This window comes from Trifolium pratense, linkage group LG2, assembly GCF_020283565.1.
Source record: "Trifolium pratense cultivar HEN17-A07 linkage group LG2, ARS_RC_1.1, whole genome shotgun sequence".
In the NCBI taxonomy this organism is placed as follows: domain Eukaryota; kingdom Viridiplantae; phylum Streptophyta; class Magnoliopsida; order Fabales; family Fabaceae; genus Trifolium; species Trifolium pratense.
This window is the reverse complement of record NC_060060.1, coordinates 47,062,646-47,083,087: the sequence shown is the minus strand read 5'-3', so window position 1 is coordinate 47,083,087 and position 20,442 is coordinate 47,062,646. Positions and strand designations below refer to the sequence as shown.

At 29.3% G+C, this 20,442-nt stretch overlaps 1 protein-coding gene and 1 long non-coding RNA gene across 11 annotated transcripts; both read right to left on the bottom strand.

The window, feature by feature from the left end:
* Positions 1 to 4,357: 4,357 nt before the first annotated feature.
* LOC123905937 lies at positions 4,358 to 12,624 on the bottom strand. Of its 9 annotated transcripts, none has more exons than XR_006808640.1 (13): positions 12,204 to 12,624; positions 11,979 to 12,071; positions 11,794 to 11,884; positions 11,173 to 11,249; positions 10,253 to 10,354; positions 9,292 to 9,368; positions 8,832 to 8,908; positions 8,121 to 8,220; positions 7,903 to 7,957; positions 7,686 to 7,758; positions 6,654 to 7,012; positions 5,684 to 5,798; positions 5,103 to 5,500 (listed from the first exon to the last, which is right to left on the bottom strand). It is a non-coding gene; the product is annotated as an uncharacterized LOC123905937 (long non-coding RNA). The 9 variants fall into 9 exon arrangements; XR_006808639.1 differs by having other exon boundaries at positions 6,654 to 6,773; positions 7,649 to 7,758; positions 12,204 to 12,622; XR_006808641.1 differs by having other exon boundaries at positions 6,654 to 6,773; positions 12,204 to 12,621.
* A 3,664-nt stretch (positions 12,625 to 16,288) lies between these two features.
* LOC123905934 (pentatricopeptide repeat-containing protein At1g62670, mitochondrial-like) lies at positions 16,289 to 18,764 on the bottom strand. 2 transcript variants are annotated; one of them, XM_045955743.1, is made up of 2 exons: positions 17,248 to 18,757; positions 16,289 to 16,649 (listed from the first exon to the last, which is right to left on the bottom strand). In XM_045955743.1, exons 1-2 carry the CDS (start codon positions 18,661 to 18,663, stop codon positions 16,641 to 16,643), a joined length of 1,425 nt encoding a protein of 474 aa, XP_045811699.1. In that variant the 5' UTR covers positions 18,664 to 18,757; the 3' UTR covers positions 16,289 to 16,640. The 2 variants fall into 2 exon arrangements, with proteins under 2 accessions (XP_045811699.1, XP_045811698.1); XM_045955742.1 differs by lacking the exon at positions 16,289 to 16,649 and having other exon boundaries at positions 16,660 to 18,764.
* Positions 18,765 to 20,442: the final 1,678 nt, after the last annotated feature.

Here is a 20,442-nt window from a genome sequence, read left to right as displayed (position 1 = left end):
GGTAAAAAGATATAGGTCTTGAATTCAAGAGGTTCTGATTTCAAGCTACACTAGTGTTTTTAGAGGGAAATAAATATGTAAATATTTTTGTAAGCATTATTTGAGCCTTAGATATTTCCTACCTTGGACTTGGACACTATCCCCTAATGGCGGAGCTAGACTATAAATTGTTGGGGAGGGCCGCAATGTAGCATGAATTTTTTTTTCTTCTATCATGGGCTAAAAATACATAAATTGTTAATTTTTGTGAGTCTTAATAACATGTCAAATATACCAAATGATTTTAAATTTCTATACATTTTACATGAATTATATATATGATATAAATTTTCAATTTGAATGATATATTTTATACTCGTTAAAATATATCACCGTAAGCTTAGCTCAATGGTAAGGACATCAATAAAAAAAGTAAATTTTGTACTTATTATAACATCACTATGAATCCCACAATTTGATTTCTCTAATATTATATACGTTGAAAATTTATAGGCTTAACTACACATTTGGTCCCTTACATTTATTTTAAGTTTTAATTTGGTCTCTTACGTTTAAAAAGTATCAATTTTATCCCTTATGTTTATTTTAGGTTTCGAGTTAGTCCTTTCCGTTAGTTTTGCCACTAACACCGTTTGAACAGTACACGTGTCAGTGTGTCCAAGTGTCACGTGTCAATCCACATATGCAAATTGACTGTCACATGTGACAAAATTGACGGAAAGTACTAACTTGAAACTTAAAATAAACGTAGGGAACCAAATTAATACTTTTTAAACGTAAAAGACCAAATTGAAATCTAAAAAAGGACCAAATGTGTAGTTAAGCCGAATAATCAAACTCGGGACACTATAATCACCAAATGCGTTGCTTTACCAATCAGCCAAATACAATCTTATGATGGCAACTAGGGGTGTGCGTAAATGTTTCTACAGTTGTAAAAACTAATCACTAACAAATCATTCCTCTTAGGGCACAAGTTAACCCTTATTTTTTCTATTTTTGTACAATTTATAAATGCTAACTTGTGCCCACATGTTAACAAGTACTTACATGAAAGCAAGTACTTACATGTTTAGCATTGATGACTCGTGAGATAACTAGTACATTTGACTGGGAGACGATGGAATATGATTTGCACAGCTTGGTCGTTTCAATGAAGAATAAACAAGCAAAATATGGGGAAAATTGAAAGAACAGCAGATGTTCAACAAGTATAAATTTACAACGGAAATTGGACTAATTGAAACAATAGTAGAACAGGAAAAACAACAAGTTGATTAAAAAAAGACTTTGCTGATGCTAATCAAGAATCCTTAAGCTGAGTGAGGACTGAGATGTATCATATCCTCAAAATAGGATAGTGACAGGATAAGATATACAACAGGATAGTGATAGGATAGAATATCAGCATGATAACAGTTATCCTCAGTTATCCTATTATGTGTTTGGTGCACACAGGACAACAAACATGATAACTATTATATCATATTTTTAATACATACTTGTTCATACCAATATGATAAGATACATAACATATTTAAATGACAAAATTACCCTTGTAAAACAGTTGTTATTTTTTAAAAATTATATTGTAATACTTTGAATTTTATAAATAAAAATATAAATAAGTAATCAAATAACTTTAAATTTTAAATACAAATCATGAGAAAAAAAACAAATTAAGTTTTTTATATGAATCATGATCAAATAAATAACTCAATTATACATGTTAGATAGACTAAATAAATATATGATATATCTCATATGTAAATAAATTATAAATTTGTTTATACCATATGATTTTATATTATATTTGTTAGTATGACCAATAAATAATTTCACATAATATTTCGATATCATTATAAATTAAACTAAATATAATCCGACCTTTTCATTAGATTAGAGGAATAATCATTATACAACTCACTCATTATGTAAGTCATCTATAAGGTTGATTGAAAATCAGACTAATAACAACATAATAAAACATCACATGGTTCTTAAAATATAAGCTACATGGCTTTAATGCACTTTTGAGCCCCTATTTTGAAAAACATGAACTTTTGATCCTTCAATTTTAAAAGCCAACTTTTTGATCTCTCTATTTTGAAAAACTTGAATTTTTGATCCTCTATTTTAAAAGCCAACTTTTTGATCCCCTATTTTGAAAAGCATGAACTTTTGATCCCCTATTTTAGATTTTTCTGAATTTTAGTTGCCGAACTCAATTTGGTCAAATTTATGCTGATGTGTCAAGCTCATTAATGACGTGGTAGTATCTATGTTGACAAAACACTTCCATGTCTTTAATTTTTTTACATCAAATATTTTAAAAGTATTAAACAATATATTAATTAAATAATTAATTAATAATAATTATAAAAAAAGTAAAATTAACCTCAATACATATATATAATTAAAAATTCTTACCAAAAAAATATATATAATTAAAAATCAGTAAATTACCCAAAAAAAATTAACGATTGAGAACAAAGTCAATGAACGATTGAGAGGGAGCGAACAAAAACGAAGGATATTAACACCAGCGTGATGATTTGTGTTTTTGATTTCTTAGGGTTCCATTATTTGGGAACCAGCATTTGCTTTTCTGACTTTTTTGAGTAAATTACTGATTTTAAGTTATATAATAATGTATAGAGGTTTCTCTTAGTTATTATTATATAATGTAAAGAGGTTCATTTTATTGTTTTTTAAATATCATTAATTATTTTATTTTTTAATACTTTTGAAATATTTAATTTTTAAAAAAGTTTAATGACATGGAAATGTTTTTTTTAATTATCATTAATTATTTTATTTTTTTAATACTTTTAAAATATCATTAATGAGCTTGACACATCAGCAAAATGTTGACCAAAATGAGTTGGAGGACTAAAATTCAGAAAAATCTAAAATAGGGAATTAAAAAGTTGGCTTTTAAAATAGAGCGATCAAAAGTTCAGGTTTTTCAAAATAGGGGATCAAAAAGTTGTCTTTTAAAATAGGGGATCAAAAGTGCATTAAAGTCAAGCTACATTAAACAAATGATCAAGGCAAACATTAATAATAGTACCTCCAACTTCTTTACAAACATTAGGTCATCATTTTTCTGCCCAATTGAAAAAAAAGTGCGTATAAGTAGAAATCTCAAGCTAATGGGTTGAGTCAAATTAATAATAGCACCATCAGCTTCGTTACAAACATTAGTTCATATTTTCTCTGCCCAATTGAAGAAAAAATGTGTGTATGAGTAGAGATCTCAAGTTAATGGGTTGAGCCAAATTAATAATAGCACCCACAGCTTCGTTACAAACATTAGCTCATCATATTCCTGCCCAAATGAAAAAAAATGTGTGTATAAGTAGAAATCTCAAGATAATGGATTAGGCCAAATTAATAATAGCACCTCATCTTTGTTACAAATATTAGCTCATCATTTTCCTGCCCAATTGGAGAAAAAAAGTGTGTATAATTAGAGAACTCAAGCTAATAGGTTGGGCCAAATTAATAATAGCACCCACAACTTTGTTACAAACATTAGCTCATCATTTTTCTGCCTCATTGAAAAGAAAATAAAAAAAGTGTGTATAAGTATAGATCTCAAGCTAATGGGTTGTGCCAAATTAATAATAGCACCCCCAGCTTCGTTACAAACATTAACTCATCTTTTTCATGCCCAATTGAAAAAGAAAAAAGTGTGTATAAGTAGAGATCTCAAGCTAATGGATTGAGCCAAATTAATAATAGCACTCTCAGCTTCGTTACAAACATTAGCTCATCCTTTTTCTGCTCAATTGAAAAGAAAAAAAAAGTGTGTATAAGTAGATATCTCAAACACAACTAAGTATGTAAATAACATGAGCTCTATGACACTTTATCTACCCAATAAAAAATTTGTACTATTAGCATTCCTTTGAATGAAACATGTAAGAATTTAGATAACTAATATCTTTTATATCCTTTTAATTTTAAGCAAATTTGTATAATAATTGGTAGGCTTGAAAAAATAAGAAACTCCTAAGAATTCATAATACGCAACATTTGCATAATACAAACATTAATTATTTATATAGGCGAAGAAAACTTAGTTTAAACTTAGTTTAACAATTAACTATATAATGAAATAGAATATGAACTTAAAGAGAATGTGGTATATCTTAAAAAATTAATGTTAATATAGGAGAAAATAACGTTTTGCAATCACCAAGGTCAAGTTCTTGAATGAATTTTCAATATATTTCTCCTTGTATCTCTCCTTCCCTTAAGCTCCATCCATCACACGCTTGTGTTCTTTGTCCTCCAACTTGATTGATCTTGTTGAATGACCACAGTAGCTATTGGCTCTAAACATGATATATTGAAAATGGGAAGCCACTTAGCTACATCCAAAGAAAACTAATTCTTTCAATTACTTTGTTCATCCTCACTTGCACTGATTTTTCAATAAAATGTAATACATCAACAAAGGCTAATTTTGAAATTAAACCAAGTCATGAAATAAACCATAACCTCCAAAACAGAGCTGATGCATATTTAGTTATTTTTCAATAAAGTGTTATATATCAACAAAGGCTAATTTTGAAATTATCAACTTATGTGTCTATGGCTTAAAAATATCAGGAAGGTTTGTTCATGCAAATGAAACACTAACTAAAATTTCCTACTAATAAGACATATCTTAATATATTGAATCAAACTAACTGTCACTCTTCCTATTTAATGGCTGATTTATATGCACATAAGGAAAAGGGGAAAGAAACCAAACATCTTCATTATTGTGACAAAAAAAAAACTCAATCATGTCATGTACTTATAGGTTTATTTTCGTAGCGCTGCTATGCTAATACATGAGTAGTGAAGATAAACGACATCAGTGCAGTGAACTTTAATGCTTACCCAACTAAGTAAAAAATAGATTTTTTTATATTGAAATTAATTCTTGCTCTTGGGGAATGCCAAAACATTTAGGCATTTAATCACAAAATGAGCGAATTATAGATACAATTTCACGGTCTGTGACTCTGGAAAGCCTGATCACAACTTGGTTCAGCTCGGTAGCTAGAATCATATTTTGTACGCGGTCTATCGTAGAAGCAATTGAGTTAAGGAATGAACAAAATCATGGCATACATATGATTCTTATTCGTTTATGCATAGAACTGTCACATTTACAAAATCTGATCATAATCAAAATAAGTACCAGGGTTGACTACTGGCTGGGACAGGGAGAAATCCTGTTCTAATTTTAGTATTTAAAACATAATAAAATGTGAAATGAACCTTATTCTATAGAGTCAATATGACATGGAACAAACAACTTAGTGAAAACTTTAAAGAACATTCATGTTTCCTTTTGCTGAAAATATATATTCTGATTGCTGTAGGACAATTTAGACGCGCGCAGCCAATGAGATCAGTGTTTGGTTTTTGGCTTCTTCACAATCATCACAGTGCAATGAGCATGATGAGCACAGTAGTCCTTACACTACCTAATACCGCCCTGCAATTAAATTCAATCTCAAAGAATAAGTAAATAAGTACCTATATGTTAAGCGCCTACGCGAACAACTTTTCATTAAGTTGTTTATCCGAACATGAAGTAATTATCAGACACTCATTTCAATCAATGATTGTAAATTTGTAATGCAATTGAATGATAAATGTGATCAGAATGAACTTGTACCTTTTTATAGCTCCATAACCATGACTACCAAGAACCAATATTGAAGCATGGTGCTTCTCCACAGCATCACAGAGAACATTTCTAGCATCACCTTCCACCACTTCCACTACTATGTCTTACCCGATAAAAAAACTATATCAAATGATAATTCACATGTTTGCCCACACAATATACTGAATTTTGATTGTAAGACATCAGAAATTAAGTAAAATTATATAGTATTAACAATGAATAATTATACCTCTCAGATGAGTAACATAAACATTTGAAGCCATTATTAGAATTAAGGTTAATTGGTATACACCGACAGTGTAAAACTTTTTCACACATGTATCAAATCATAAACTAACCTATAAAAGTGACATTATGGTGTCCCCCCAAAGTGACCTATGAAACCAAACCTCTTCAAAGAAGTAATAAACTAATCACCATAAACTCATGCACAGAGTCAACTCAAGAACATCCCAATAGAAAATAAGTATGAGTTTCCTACACCATTCACTTAATACACTAATTGCCTTTAGAGAAACAAAAGGAAATAACATTAATTGCCTTTATAGATACTAAATTGAAGTTAGGTAACAGTCAATCGGATAGATATTTTATAGAACAATACATTTACCAAATGTAGTCATATGCATATAAAGTTTAAAGGCGATCAATAAAAAATAAATACAAAACATGAGAATAAATCAAATTAGAGTTTTCAAATACAATGAAAGCTAAACATGAACAGAACAAAATAAACAAAGAAAATCTAATTAATTCTATCTTTTAAATCTCCAATCACATTTTGAATATCATACAATAGATATAGATATTAGCCAAGAGTTGCCTTAATTCTCAAAGCACACAAAGAACAAAGTTGATGCACATTCCAAACTTACAACGAAAATTGGATGAGCTAGAGCAAATTTAGATTTCAATGATTTATCTATGTATTAAAATGCTAACAGTTATAAGAGTTTACCGTATCAATGTCAGAGAGTGAGGAATGTAAAATATTTTACTCACAATAATACATGTGCTCAAAGGAAACATGTTAATTTTGCTCCATCATATTCTTAGTTACCATCCTTTGAACTCAAACCTACAATTTTAGACAATGAGGGTGTCAAAAATTAGCACTTAACATTGTAAAACATTAATATGAGGTTAGTCTAATTCTCTTGGAAATTCAAGCTCTAATCTTCTTGGAAAAAATAGCTAGCACTTAAAAGTGTAGCATAGAAAAGTTGTTGCATGTATGACATCTTAAATTTTGAGGGTTAAACATAAGGTTAAAATCAAAACTATCAAAGTAGTCAAATAGTCTACAAATCTTTTGGCCTGCAAAGTGCAAATAGAGTATTACAGTTGATTTCATACAGTTTTTGCAAAAATTTAAATAAATCATTTAAAAAAATATGATGAAGAAGACACCATTTTTATGAAATTTCTTAAAGCTGGTGATGTAAAAGCTAACAAATTATCTATTTTCACTAATTCTTTCACTAATTGCATACAAATGATAGTATAGAAAATCATAAAAAAATAAGACCACAATTGAATGATATATAAGACCAAAAAAATAAAGCCAAAGAAACTGAAACAAAAAAACAAAAATCGGTGGTCTACTCTGTCAGCGGCAAACGATCTATAGGAGAATCTGGAAGAAAGGAAAAATGCAATCAAAGCTATGTACCTCACCAACTCTCACTAAAGTAAGGAATTCAAATAATGACAATAATCCTTTCTATCTAAATCAAACTAAAAGTAATTAAAAGTATCAAACTATAAGTGGTCTACTTATACGGTGACAGAGGCATCACAAAAACACTATCCACAATGAAGTGTTTGTGCTACATTAGATGTAGTTGTATCGAATAGTACCTTTAATTTTAAGTTATATATGAAAACAAAGAACAAAATGAAAGAAGTGATGATCATTTCATGATGAAAAAAAAATGGAGTGATTGATTATACCTCTGAAGTAGTTGTGGTATTATAGAATAAAATATACCTCTGACGAACCAACAAATTTAGTATTTCTGCATAACCAAATAGCTTTAGAGATGCATAACCAAATCAATATTCTGCAAGAGAACCAATAACCAAATAGCTTTAGAGAATAAAAAAAACTGTAACTATAATTCCATAACAGTATCTTAGCTTGACTACTAATTCCACAACAATATCAAAATTGAGTTGCTACATTCAAATTGGTCAAATTCACTTACATATCAACTTCTCAAATTGAGTTGATATGATCGTTCACCTTAACTTTACATAAACCTGAAAAAGGGGAGCAAAGAAGAAGCTACATATAAGTAAAAGAAGCAAGCCAAAGAACAATTCATAATTACGCTTTGGCTAAGAGACTCTAAAGGATGGTTAGACGGTAATGAAAATGACCAATTCTCGAAATCAATTAAGAGATAAGTGAGAGGCAAAAGACCTGTAACGCTTTGACGTTTCCATCGTACAAATAATGCCATCTTTATTGGGTGAACTTTCATTCTATAAGGCAACTCAGAATTAGTTCCTAGATTACACACCTGAAATATTGATAAAGTTACTCAAACTATAGAATTCATGCAATTCAATTTCAGACAAATCTACTTCAACAAAACAAAACATCAAATCCACGATATAAAGCTAAATTCAAATCAGCGAGAACAAATTTGTCGCATTGTAAAACAAACAAACAACCAAACATTCAATCACATCACAAATTCTCAACACAAACAGCAAAAATCACAATCAAAATCAGACCAGATTCTTCTAATCACGTTGATTAGACTTTTTTTACTACAAAATCAAATCTCCAAAATTTCATAATCGAACTCAACATCAAAAAATTTCAGGTAATTACCTCAACTCACGAGTTCTTTCTATTTAAATCAAACTAAAGTAATTAAAAGTATCAAACTATAAGTGATCACTCAAACAATAGATCAATTCCGTTGAAAATTAGAAATCTACTAATAAACAATGGTTTAACTACAAATCATAATAAGCTAAGCAAGTATACCTTTAGGAAAAACTATATTTTATTGGCCAAATTAATCAATTAAAAAAATCAAACAAAAAGGGATTCAAGGCATTAAAATTTAGCATGATTGAAGGAGTGCTGTAATTCTATACATGTTAGAAAGAGTAGACATACAAAAATCATAAGCTGGTGCAATGGTGCTCTCTAATTTCATCCAAAGGACGATCAAAGGATGATGGATGTGTCTCCTCCTGCAAAAGAGGGTAGGGACTGTATCAATCATTCACAAAAACAGAAAAAATAATACATGTATAGCAAATGAGTTCCATTAGCAGCAAATAACACACAAAGAAGAAAATAGATACTAAATTGAAGATACCAAGACAGTCAATTGGATAGATACTTTATAGAACAATACATTTACCAAATGTAGTCATATGCATATAAAGTTTAAAGGCGGTCAGTAAAAAATAAATATAAAACATGAGAAGGAACGACAAAGGCTGATTTTTCTTCTATGGTAGGCTTTATTTTTCTTTCACAATCATCGAGAGTTTTCAAATACAATGAAAGCTATGTTAGCATGATTGAAGGAGTGCTGTAATTCTATACATGTTAGAAAGAGTAGACATACAAAAATCATAAGCTGGTGCAATGGTGCTCTCTAATTTCATCCAAAGGACGATCAAAGGACGATGGATGTGTCTCCTCCTGCAAAAGAGGGTAGGGACTGTATCAATCATTCACAAAAACAGAAAAAATAATACATGTATAGCAAATGAGTTCCATTAGCAGCAAATAACACACAAAGAAGAAAATAGATACTAAATTGAAGATACCAAGACAGTCAATTGGATAGATACTTTATAGAACAATACATTTACCAAATGTAGTCATATGCATATAAAGTTTAAAGGCGGTCAGTAAAAAATAAATATAAAACATGAGAAGGAACGACAAAGGCTGATTTTTCTTCTATGGTAGGCTTTATTTTTCTTTCACAATCATCGAGAGTTTTCAAATACAATGAAAGCTATGTAGCTCACCAACTCTCATTAAAGTAAGGAATTCAAAGGATGACAATGATTCTTTCTATCTAAATCAAACTAAAGTAATTAAAAGTATCAAACTATAAGTGATCACTCAAACAAAAGAAAGAGATTCAACTGAATATGACAAAATCAAATAAAGTTCAGAAAGAGATTCTACCTGCACACATGAAATGCTTTTATATGGGATATTTTAAGCCAATAAATTTCTAGATGCAAAAGAAAATGAACCTATGACTCTTACCTTTCTTGTCTAGAACCAAAAGATTACTAATGAAATGTGAAATAAAAGCTATAAAAGCTAGTACTGATGTAGTCTTTTATAATATAAGTGTCATGTCAAAACTATGCTTCACTTACCTCATTTCCCCTACACATACCCACATCCAACACAACAATTTCCATTCTTCTTATATTTGAAACAATCACAATGACAAATAGCTTGAAGACATATAAAGTATATATACCTTAAGTAATATGTAAAAAAGAAAACATGAAAGCACATACACACATAAAATACATGAGCAAGGAAAAAAAGTTAGTTACCATTCAAACAAACTTGTTCTCTTTTCTTCTTTAAGCAAATGAGCATTCCAATAATTGTGACGTTACAAATATTTGGACATAGTTGGGCTTCTAATAAACACCCTGTTTGCATAAGCAAAAGTAACACGACATAATTAGAAAACAAATATAAATGAACTTTAATTATATTGTTGAATCAAAATATAACCAAGAATAAAGAAGTAGTAGTCGGGTAAACTTTTCAATTCAATTATTCAAGTTCAAAGTTAAATCATACACATAGACATGTAATGGTGAGGAGAAGGAGAGAACTACTAAATGTAGTGTGCTTCATAACACCATAATCAAACAACACCATAATCCAAACCGAATTTTCAATTGATATTTGAGAGAGAAGTTTCAGAGAATCTTGGATTTGAAGTTTGAAAGGAATGAGTATGGGGAAGAGGAGAGAGAAGTTTGAGAGAATCTATGTACTTTACAGCTGCTATTGTTTTTGAAATTTCTAGAGGGATTTAGAAATTTGAATTTGTCCATGGCAGCAATTTGGTAGAGTACATATATTCACTAAAATGAGTCTTTTTGTGAAGATGAGTAAGGAAGAGAGTGAAAACTAAGAAAAAAAGGAAAGATTTCAAACAATTTTTTGGTCTGTCATAGCACATACAATGACAGCAACAATTCTCCTAATAAAATGTTTCCTAAGCTAGCTAATAGCATCCCAAATTCAAAATAAAAAATGACTGAGAAAGAAAAAGAATAAAGACAAACAAAAGGGTAGTATTAGTATTAGCTATCAACTTTGAAGTGCAGATATAAATATAAATATTAAAATAACTATCCAAATGACTCATTTACACAATGATAGGTAGTATTTCAATAAATTTAGCCAAATTTGAAACTACAGATGATCAAGAAACATGGTTTCAAATTATCATTACCGAAAAAGGGGCATTGAAACTCATCACTTGAAGTCCAACATCAGCCGCTCTATCACATCATCCAAAGTTCAAAGACTCTGTATGTAACTAAATGTAGTATTAGCAAACAAATAAAACCAATCATAGGAAACAAATATGCTAATTAGTTTGTGTTTCCCCGAGCTAAATAATAAAAATAAAAAACTCATTGATAGGATATTTTATATTAGTTGCTAATTTTAAATCAAATTAAAAAGAGGTTGTTACTGATTGAGAAAAATTAGGAACCAAGGTTATCCAACAATCAAAACTTATTTACCAAAAAAAAAAAAAAACAGAGAAAGCCAGTAACTACAAACTTTGTTGCAAGGTCAATGTGAAAATTGCAGAAACCCGTGCCTTTAGATACATGAAAGAAGAAATCCCAATTTGAACATGCATTTAATTAGTCATGAAATCCAAAGCCAAAAAATAAATAATAATAATAATAATAATAATAATAATAATAATAATAATAATAATAATAATAATAATAAAAAATCATGAAATCCAAGGCAAGAACAAAAATAAAAAAAAATTAGGGAGAGAGAACAGCTACCTCCAAATTCATCAAACTAAAGATGATACTGTTAAATGACATACCTTTCACTTAAATTCATTAGCAGCAATCTCTGATTTGCACATGAAGAAGAAAAGAAACAACGTGAGGAATGAAGATTGAAGAACAGCATCCCTGTAAATTGAAAGAACAAAAATATAATAGATCTGGAATCCGAAAAAAAAAATGAATCTGTAAATAAAAACGAAAATGGATCTGAAGTGCATACCTTACTTCATAATTTTCTCGCCGCTGGGTTTGTCAAAAGTGATGGAGAAACGAAGGAATCTCTCAAATTTGTGTGTAGAGAGGAAGCTTGACCCTTTTAGTTCAAAGAAATCAACAAAAGATGGAGAGAGATGAGTAAGAAAATTTGTAGATATTGAAAGAGAAGGAGAAATTGAATTTTGAAATTCAAACGGTAGTATCAGCGCTGCAAATGAAAGTGACGTACAGGAGTTTTAACTTGTTCATCCACGTGTGGGCTTGCCATGTTTGAATGAGGTGGGACAGAAGAAGCTTGCATAGATTTGGGATTTTGATTTGTTTTTGAATAAATTGTTTCTTACTTGTTAGCCAAAATAAGGAAACATTGCAGAGAAAGAAAACGACGTATCAGTCCTTTCTTCTGCCATCAATTTTTTTTTTCCTCCAGTTTTGGGCTTAAACCACATGGGCCTTGCATTTGCGGTCCATTTTAAGGCCCTTTCATCATTCCTTCACAAAATTTTCCCTCCAACTCCAAATTTGAAAATATTGCCTAATTGAGGTAAAATTTTTGGAATTTAATGAAACCTAAAATCCTATGTGGAGGGGCTTAGAGATTGACACTTGTCTTTTTTTGCTATTTGGTGTAGCTCACTTGTGTAGTTTTAAAGATTAAGATTAAGATAAAACTAGTATAACTTACCCGTGCATTGCACGGGTTAATATTCAAGTAAAAATATAAATTATTAAAAATTTATTATTCTGGTACCAAAAAAATAAATTATTATTAGTGTGCAAAATTATATTAGCATGAAATTGAACAGGGAGGAGAAGTGTCTCCCGCTTCCCGTGTTTTCTCTTTCATTCCCGTAGAAATTTTGAAAATTATTATTTTATTGTATAAAATTATATTACTATGGAATTGAACATGGTGGAGAGTGAAGTCTCGCTTCCCGTATTTTCTCTCTCATCCCCGTATAAATTACGGAAAAAATTATGGTAATGTATTAATATATAAATATATGTCTCATGTAAATTACCAAAAGGTTATGCATGTGTATTAATATATGAGTATAAAATTTTAGCCACATAGGAATTGAAAAAATAATATGATACCATATAAGACTTGGATCATTGAGAGGTTGCCACTTATGAGTTGGACTATGAGAGAGAAACTCTCAAAAATAGAATTTATGAATTTAAAAAACATGACTAAAAAGGAAATTTTGAAATGTCGAATAATTAATTATTTTTCTTACAGTACGGACTAAATAGTTACATACATATTTTTTTTTTGGATTGCAAAAGGGGCTAGCGCCCAATACATACAAATTATTATTGGGTCTAATTTTAGTACAAATTTAATGCATTTTGAATAAATATAGAATGCTTTTAAAGTCACATACATTATCTCTTTGTTTAGTTAGATCTTGTGTGTGATTTATTTCATAATAATATGCACTGAATATGGTTTATATTTCTTCGGATCGTTCTAACATTGAGCCATTCTTTACAATTAAAAGGATAATAAATTTTCATAATATTGATTAAAACAATATTACAATATATTGTAAAGACGTTACTTACTGAAAGAAATGTTTGAACATGCAAAATATTTCTCTAAAAATAAGCTACATACACATATGCCGGTTACAAAGTAATTGATATACATTAAAAATAATGAGTAAAAAATAGAGTACAATATTTATCAATAATAGTATAATTTTTTTTTATAAATATGATTTAAACCAAAAATACATATATGAATAACAATTTTTTTTTAATAAGTAAACTTTATAATTGATAAACACCAGCAAAAAAAAAAAAAAAGAATAACACTTGATTATTTATATTACAAAAATTAAAACAAACTAATTATACGATCAACACATATTTCCTCATAACAAATAGAGTATACAGGATCAAATCGTAAATACATGTTACAAAGATAGATGAATGATATTTTGGCTTCTTTAAAAAAATAGTTTAAAAAGAAAGATGAATAATGTTTGACTTTAGAGAAAAAAATGATTTCTCTTTTTTATTTTGAATCCTCTTGTCGATAGTCTTGTCTCCCGTGTACGTCTTCTATTAGTTTTAGGAAATCAATGCACAATTAGTATGTCCTTCAAACCACCACCAAGTGTCTCATTGTCGCAAAAAAATACGGAGTAGTATACATAAGAGTTATGAAAAATTAGAGGAAAGGACAATGATTACAAATAATATATAGTTTTTTTTACTGCAACAAATAATATATAGTTAGCACAATAAAAACAAAACATTAAAATATTTAGAAAAATATGTTAAAGACATGCAACCATTTTTTGTAGCGCTATAAAACTCGAAATAACACTGTTATAGAAATGCACGGTATCGAAGTTGTATATATTCCTGAATTTTTTTTTTTTGGAATAACACTATTATGGAAGTGCACCGTCCCGAAGTTGTATATATTCCTGCAAAAAAACAAACAAAACATTAGTCAATTATGCTTTAGGATGAAATTACAAATTAAGTGAGAAAACATGCAAAAAGAAAAAAACTTAGAAGGAATATCAGAATGATGTGAGGAATGTTGTGAGTTGTAATATTTATAGCAAAAAATACCATCAATCTTATCAAATATTTCTAAAATTAACTAATGAGAATTAATTACAATTCTTTTGGACTTGATAATGTAACTTTTTTTGTTTGACGTGATTTTTTTTTATTCCAATATATTTTATTTCTTATTATGATAATGATGCTTTTATAATACATTTATGAAGAATTTTAATAGTTTGTTGACCAATATTTTTAAATATGTCTATATATGGAGATGTAATAAAGTCTATTTTTTATTTATTTATAATCATTTGCATGATTTTCCTTTTTTAAGAATCCCCTTTGCATTGCATTCAGTCAAAGAGAGAATCCCTTTTTCATGATTTTTTGTTTTTGGTCATGACCCTTTTCATGACTTCTATTTCTTATTTCTTATAATTCTTTAATTAGATTTTTATAAATCATTCAAATTAGAATTTTTTATTAATATTTTTGAAATGTGAAAGATTTAAAAAATAATTTTTTTTTACTAATTTTTTTGAAAATATAAATGTTATACTTGATTATATATTAATTATATATTCAAAAATAAAACATTACCTCCCATAAAAACTATTATAAGTGCTTATTATATTACCTCCTATAAAAATAAAACATTACCTCAATAACAATTCATAAAAAAATTTCTTTACATTATTTTTTATTTTGCTTATTTTTTAATATATAGAATAATACAATATTTTTAAATTAAATTATAATACGAATTTTTTAAAATAGTAAATATTAATTTTATTACGAAATTTAAACGTTTCATATTCTAAAATATTTTAAAATAGTAATCAAAATCAAAATAATTTTAAAAATAGATCATTTTTTAAAAAAATGTTGAGGCTAAAAAGTACAATCAAAATAGATCATTTTACAAAATCTATTATTTATTAGTTTGGGAGTTTCTCTCTCCATTAAATAAAATCACTAAATTATTTTGAAGTAAAAAGATGAAAATCATTAAAGAATGGCTAAGAGAAAGTATAATAATGACACGTCAGATAGAGAAGCATTGGAGAATGCCACGCATGCGTAGGATGAATGTGATATTGCCACGTTAGAAAATTGCATGGAGAGAGAAACTCTCAAACTAATAAATAATAGATTATCATTGCAAAAGAATTATATTTAAGTTGTTATTAAATTTAATTTAATATTCCTATTTTGCAATTTTTTAATAATTATTTTACTTTAAAATATTGTAATTTTAGGAGAATTTTGATTTTTTAGATTATATAAATTACAAAATTACCCTTGTGAGAAAAATTTCAGTTTTTTATTTTAAAATATATTTTATAGAATAAATCAACGATTTTTTTTCTTATCCTATCTTGCTGGTAACCCAGCTCAAATTCAGGATAAGGATTCTAACTAGATAAACAGAATAGGATAAACTTCAGGATTAATTTATCATATTCTGCTGTGTCACCAAACACTGGATTGAGACAGGATATGATACAGTTATCTTATCCCGTCTCTTATCCTGTGCACCAAACGGGCCCTCAGAAGCATAAGCCATGGCTTGAATCTGCATCTTAGATGGCATGTCAGTATCTTCTATCATAGCTTTACCGTCCAATATCTTTGAAGTTACTGTTAAAACCATATCTCTAAGGTCAGAAAAGAGATCTATGCATTGATATATAAATTTTCTATTTTGTTGTCTAAAGAGAAAGAATTGAAAGATTAGACAGACCAAAAAAAGAAATGTAAGGTTAGAAAATATCAAGCACAAAATGGAACTAAATCCTCAACCAACTAGAGGAATAACAATATTCAGATAATCCATATTGTGTATGAAAATGAACCGCAGTCATGCACCCTATACCAGATAGTAACAAAATAAGAAAGTGATTAGACCCATGACAGTGACACAAAAACTTGTACCACTCAACAACAGCAATTTGTGCAAGTCTAACACAGGACACATGAACTGTATCACACACAACAAACATCAGCCAAAGATGAGAAATACTACAAGACAGACATGGTATCAACAAACGATAGAACAACCAAAAAAAGTAATATCAAATCATGCTAGCTTATATTCTCCTTCCATATGTCCTTTGGAAAACTGTTGGTCCATCTGTCAAGAACCCTGCAGGGTGAGAGCGAACATTACAAACCCCATTCAAAATTTACATTAATTTCAGCTTAGTTTGTGATTTGCAACTCAAAGAATGACCAATGAGTGAAACAAATCCTTACAACTGTATGAAGAAAATGAACAGTACATTGGAAAGAAAAATATGATTATGTCAAGAATAAAATAACATCAACCAATTGTATCATTATAATAGCAAAATCAACATAGTTTTTATTTGATTTCATGTGTTTTTATGTTGATCATTGTGTGGTCGATCATCCTTTGTATATGTAACTATTAAGTAAATATTTAAACGAATAACAAAGATTAGACCATTGTCATCAAAATTCAAAGTAGCCTAATAAGTTGCAAGAAATCATCTTAACTAGTCTTTCTCTTAGAATAGACCTTTAGCAATCATTTCACGTAGAAGTTTCTCTGCCATTTCATTCTTATCATTTTCAAAGAATGAGTGAATAATTGTTTCATAAGTTACAACATCAGGAATGCATCCATTGTCTTCCATTTTTGACAGCAGGGCCTCAGCTTCATCAAGCAAGCCCTCTAGACAAAGACCATTGATCATAATATTATATGTCCAAACTGTTACCTTATAGCCTTTAATCAAAAGATCATTAAAAATCACTTGTGCGTCCAGAAATCTCCCTTGTTTGCAAAGTCCATCCATGAGTATATTGTATGTGTGCATATCTGGTTGAATGCCTTTGTCTTTAATTTTCTTGACCAATGCAATTGCCTTATCAACATGATGGTTTTTACATAAAGCATGTAATAAAGAATTGTAAGTGATTACATTGGCAGGTTGACCCCTATCTTGCATCTCAACAAGAAGCTCCCAAGCATGAGAGATTCTCCCTGATTTGCACAAACCATCAATAAGAGAACTGTAAGTTACTGTATCAGGAATAATCTTCTTGTTTTGCATTTCTTTGAAGAGATTCATGGCTTCATCCATCATTTTAATTTTACACAGCCCATTAATCACGACATTATAGCCATTAACATCGGGCATCACTCCTCTTTGGGCCATACTGTTGAATATAACTTTGGCCTTATTCACTTCATTGATTAGGCAATACCCATCCATTAATGAACTGTATGTAGCAACATCAGGTTCCACGCCTGCTTTCATCATCACAGCTATCACATTTTTAGCTTGTTTCACCTTTCCTTCTTTACATAGAGCATCGACCAGTGTAGTAAAAGTATAAACACTTGGGTTGATGTTTTTCAATGGCATTTCATGGAACAAATCAAATGCTTCTTTCAATTGACCAACAATGCAAAATCCATATATTAGAGAAGTGTAAGTGAAAACATCAGGAGAAATATTCTTTGCAATCATTTCAGAATATAAATCCTTAGCATCTATTAAAAGCTTATCTTTACACAAACTATCAATAATTGTGTTGTATATTACCACAGTAGGCTTGACCAATTTCCCTTCAATTCGTCTTAGAACTTGCAAGGCAGCCCTTGTTTCTCCATTTTTACACAATCCATTGATCAAGGTCCCGTAGCTAACATGGTCGAGGTGAAATCCATGTGCATCCACATGGTCGTGAAAATGCAGTGCTTCCTTCACCTTACCGTTAAAACACAAACCTTTGATAAGAGTCGTTAAAGTTATGACATCAGGCTGATAACCCAACTTGAGAATCTTAGCCAATAGAGAAAAGGCAAAAGACATTTGACGAAGGTGGCAGTAACAATTGATCAATATATTGAAAGTAACAATATCAGGCATAATTCCATTGAATTGTAATTGGTTAGAAAGGGAAATAGCAGTGGGATAATGTTTCATCTTAAAAAGGGAAGTTAAAATCTTGCAAAATTCGACAATGGATGGGGTTGGATTCATACGAAGCATGCTATGGAATGAAGAAACAGCATTATCAACATCATTATTAACATGAAATGGAGAGTGAGAGTAAAATCGCCTTAAGTAAGAAATGGAAGAAGAAGAAGAAGAAGAAGATCGAAAGGTGAACCTTAAGAATGACATTTGAGCGATGATGGAGAGGAACAAACGGAGCTTCAATTTAGGGTTTCATTTTCAATTGGAATGGACTACACACTGTTTAGAGACTGGTTAAATTAAATACAGTTTTAAACAAAATAAGGTTATTTTGTACTACCTATTTCTTTTCTTTTTCTTTTTTGATATAAGAAATGATAAATCCATTAAAAACTCATAGGAAGTAGTGTGACTGGGGTTCGAACCTCGGTCATGATGGCCAAGGCTAGCAATTTCAGGATTTTCACCATTTGAGCTAGGATTTGTGGTTCGACCTATTTCTATTATGCTAATATCTATCCATTATTTTAATACTTTTAATTTATCCTTTACAGTATATATTTGTTAGGCTTAACAACACATTTGATCTCTTACGTTTATTTTAGGTATCAATTTCGTCCTTTACGTTTATTTTATGTTTCAAGTTAGTCATTTCGGTTAGTTTTGTCACTAACACCGTTTGAACAATACTCGTGTTAGTGTGTCAAAGTGTCATGTGTCTATCCACATATACAAATTGGCTACCACATGTGACAAAATTGACTGAAAAGACTAATTTAAAACATAAAATAAACGTAATGGGCCAAATATGTAGGTAAACCTATTTGTTATAAATACTTGCATCAATTCATCGCGTCACCCTTCTTTTTTTTAGCAATTTTGGTTTTGGTATTTGGTATAAAAACCTAAAAGTTTAATTTATTTTTTTATAAAGTATAATAATTGAAATTGAAAATAAATTAAAAATAAAATTTCAAAGAATAAAATTTAATAAGAGATTTTATTTAAATTAATAATGTCTTTTATGTTTATAAGTCAGTTGAACCACTAATTTTACCAAACACTTCAGTTAGCTTATCATCAGCTATAAGCTATCAGTCATCAACTATAAGCTAACTTATCTGTTATCCGCTATTTTTGTCAAACCGAGCCTTAGTCTAACAGTAAAAAGATAGGTCTTGAATTCGAGAGGTTCTTATTTCAAGCCCTACTAGTGGTTTTAGAGGGAGGTAAATGTAAATATTTTTGTAAGCATTAATTCTTTGAGCCTGAGATCTTCTTTCCTAACTTTGACCGGGACATTATCCCCTGACCCTAAAATTCCATTATTAAAAAAAGAAGTTCAAAGAGAGTTTATAAAAAAGCACAAGAAATTTTTGCATGAAAATTTATATTTAGGGATGAAGGTAGTACAATTTTACAAAACTAAAATGTTTTAGAAAAACTGTACAGTATTTGTCAAAAAAAAAAAAGGTGTACAATAAATTAATTAGATAGTACGGTTGGTCATTATAACCAAGTTTGTTGGGACATTAATAATAAAATTCGAACATCGAACACTCCATTTATTCACATTTAAAAAGAAAAAATTCTAGTCACTAGACTATTTGATAAAAAAAATTGAAATTATATTAAACTATATATGTTCAATGTCCAATAAACACATTGAAAATTGAATTTCTAAAAATTTAAAAAATATTTTTTTTGACGTAAAATTCCATCTTTAAATTCCTTAATTAATGAGTATTTTAAGTTGGATGTACAAAAAAAAAAAGTATTTTAAGCTGGTATCACCCTTAAATTATTTACTTTCATTTCATTGTTGTGTTGATTGTGAGATCAAAGGCAAAATGACTAAACTAGATTTTGGTTAAATTAATTTTTGTAAAATTAATTTTAATTAAAAGTGAATTTATGTTCGTGTTTTTATAAGTGTAAATTGAAAAATAAATTTAAGCAAAGTATATATGTTTGCTACTCTTTGAA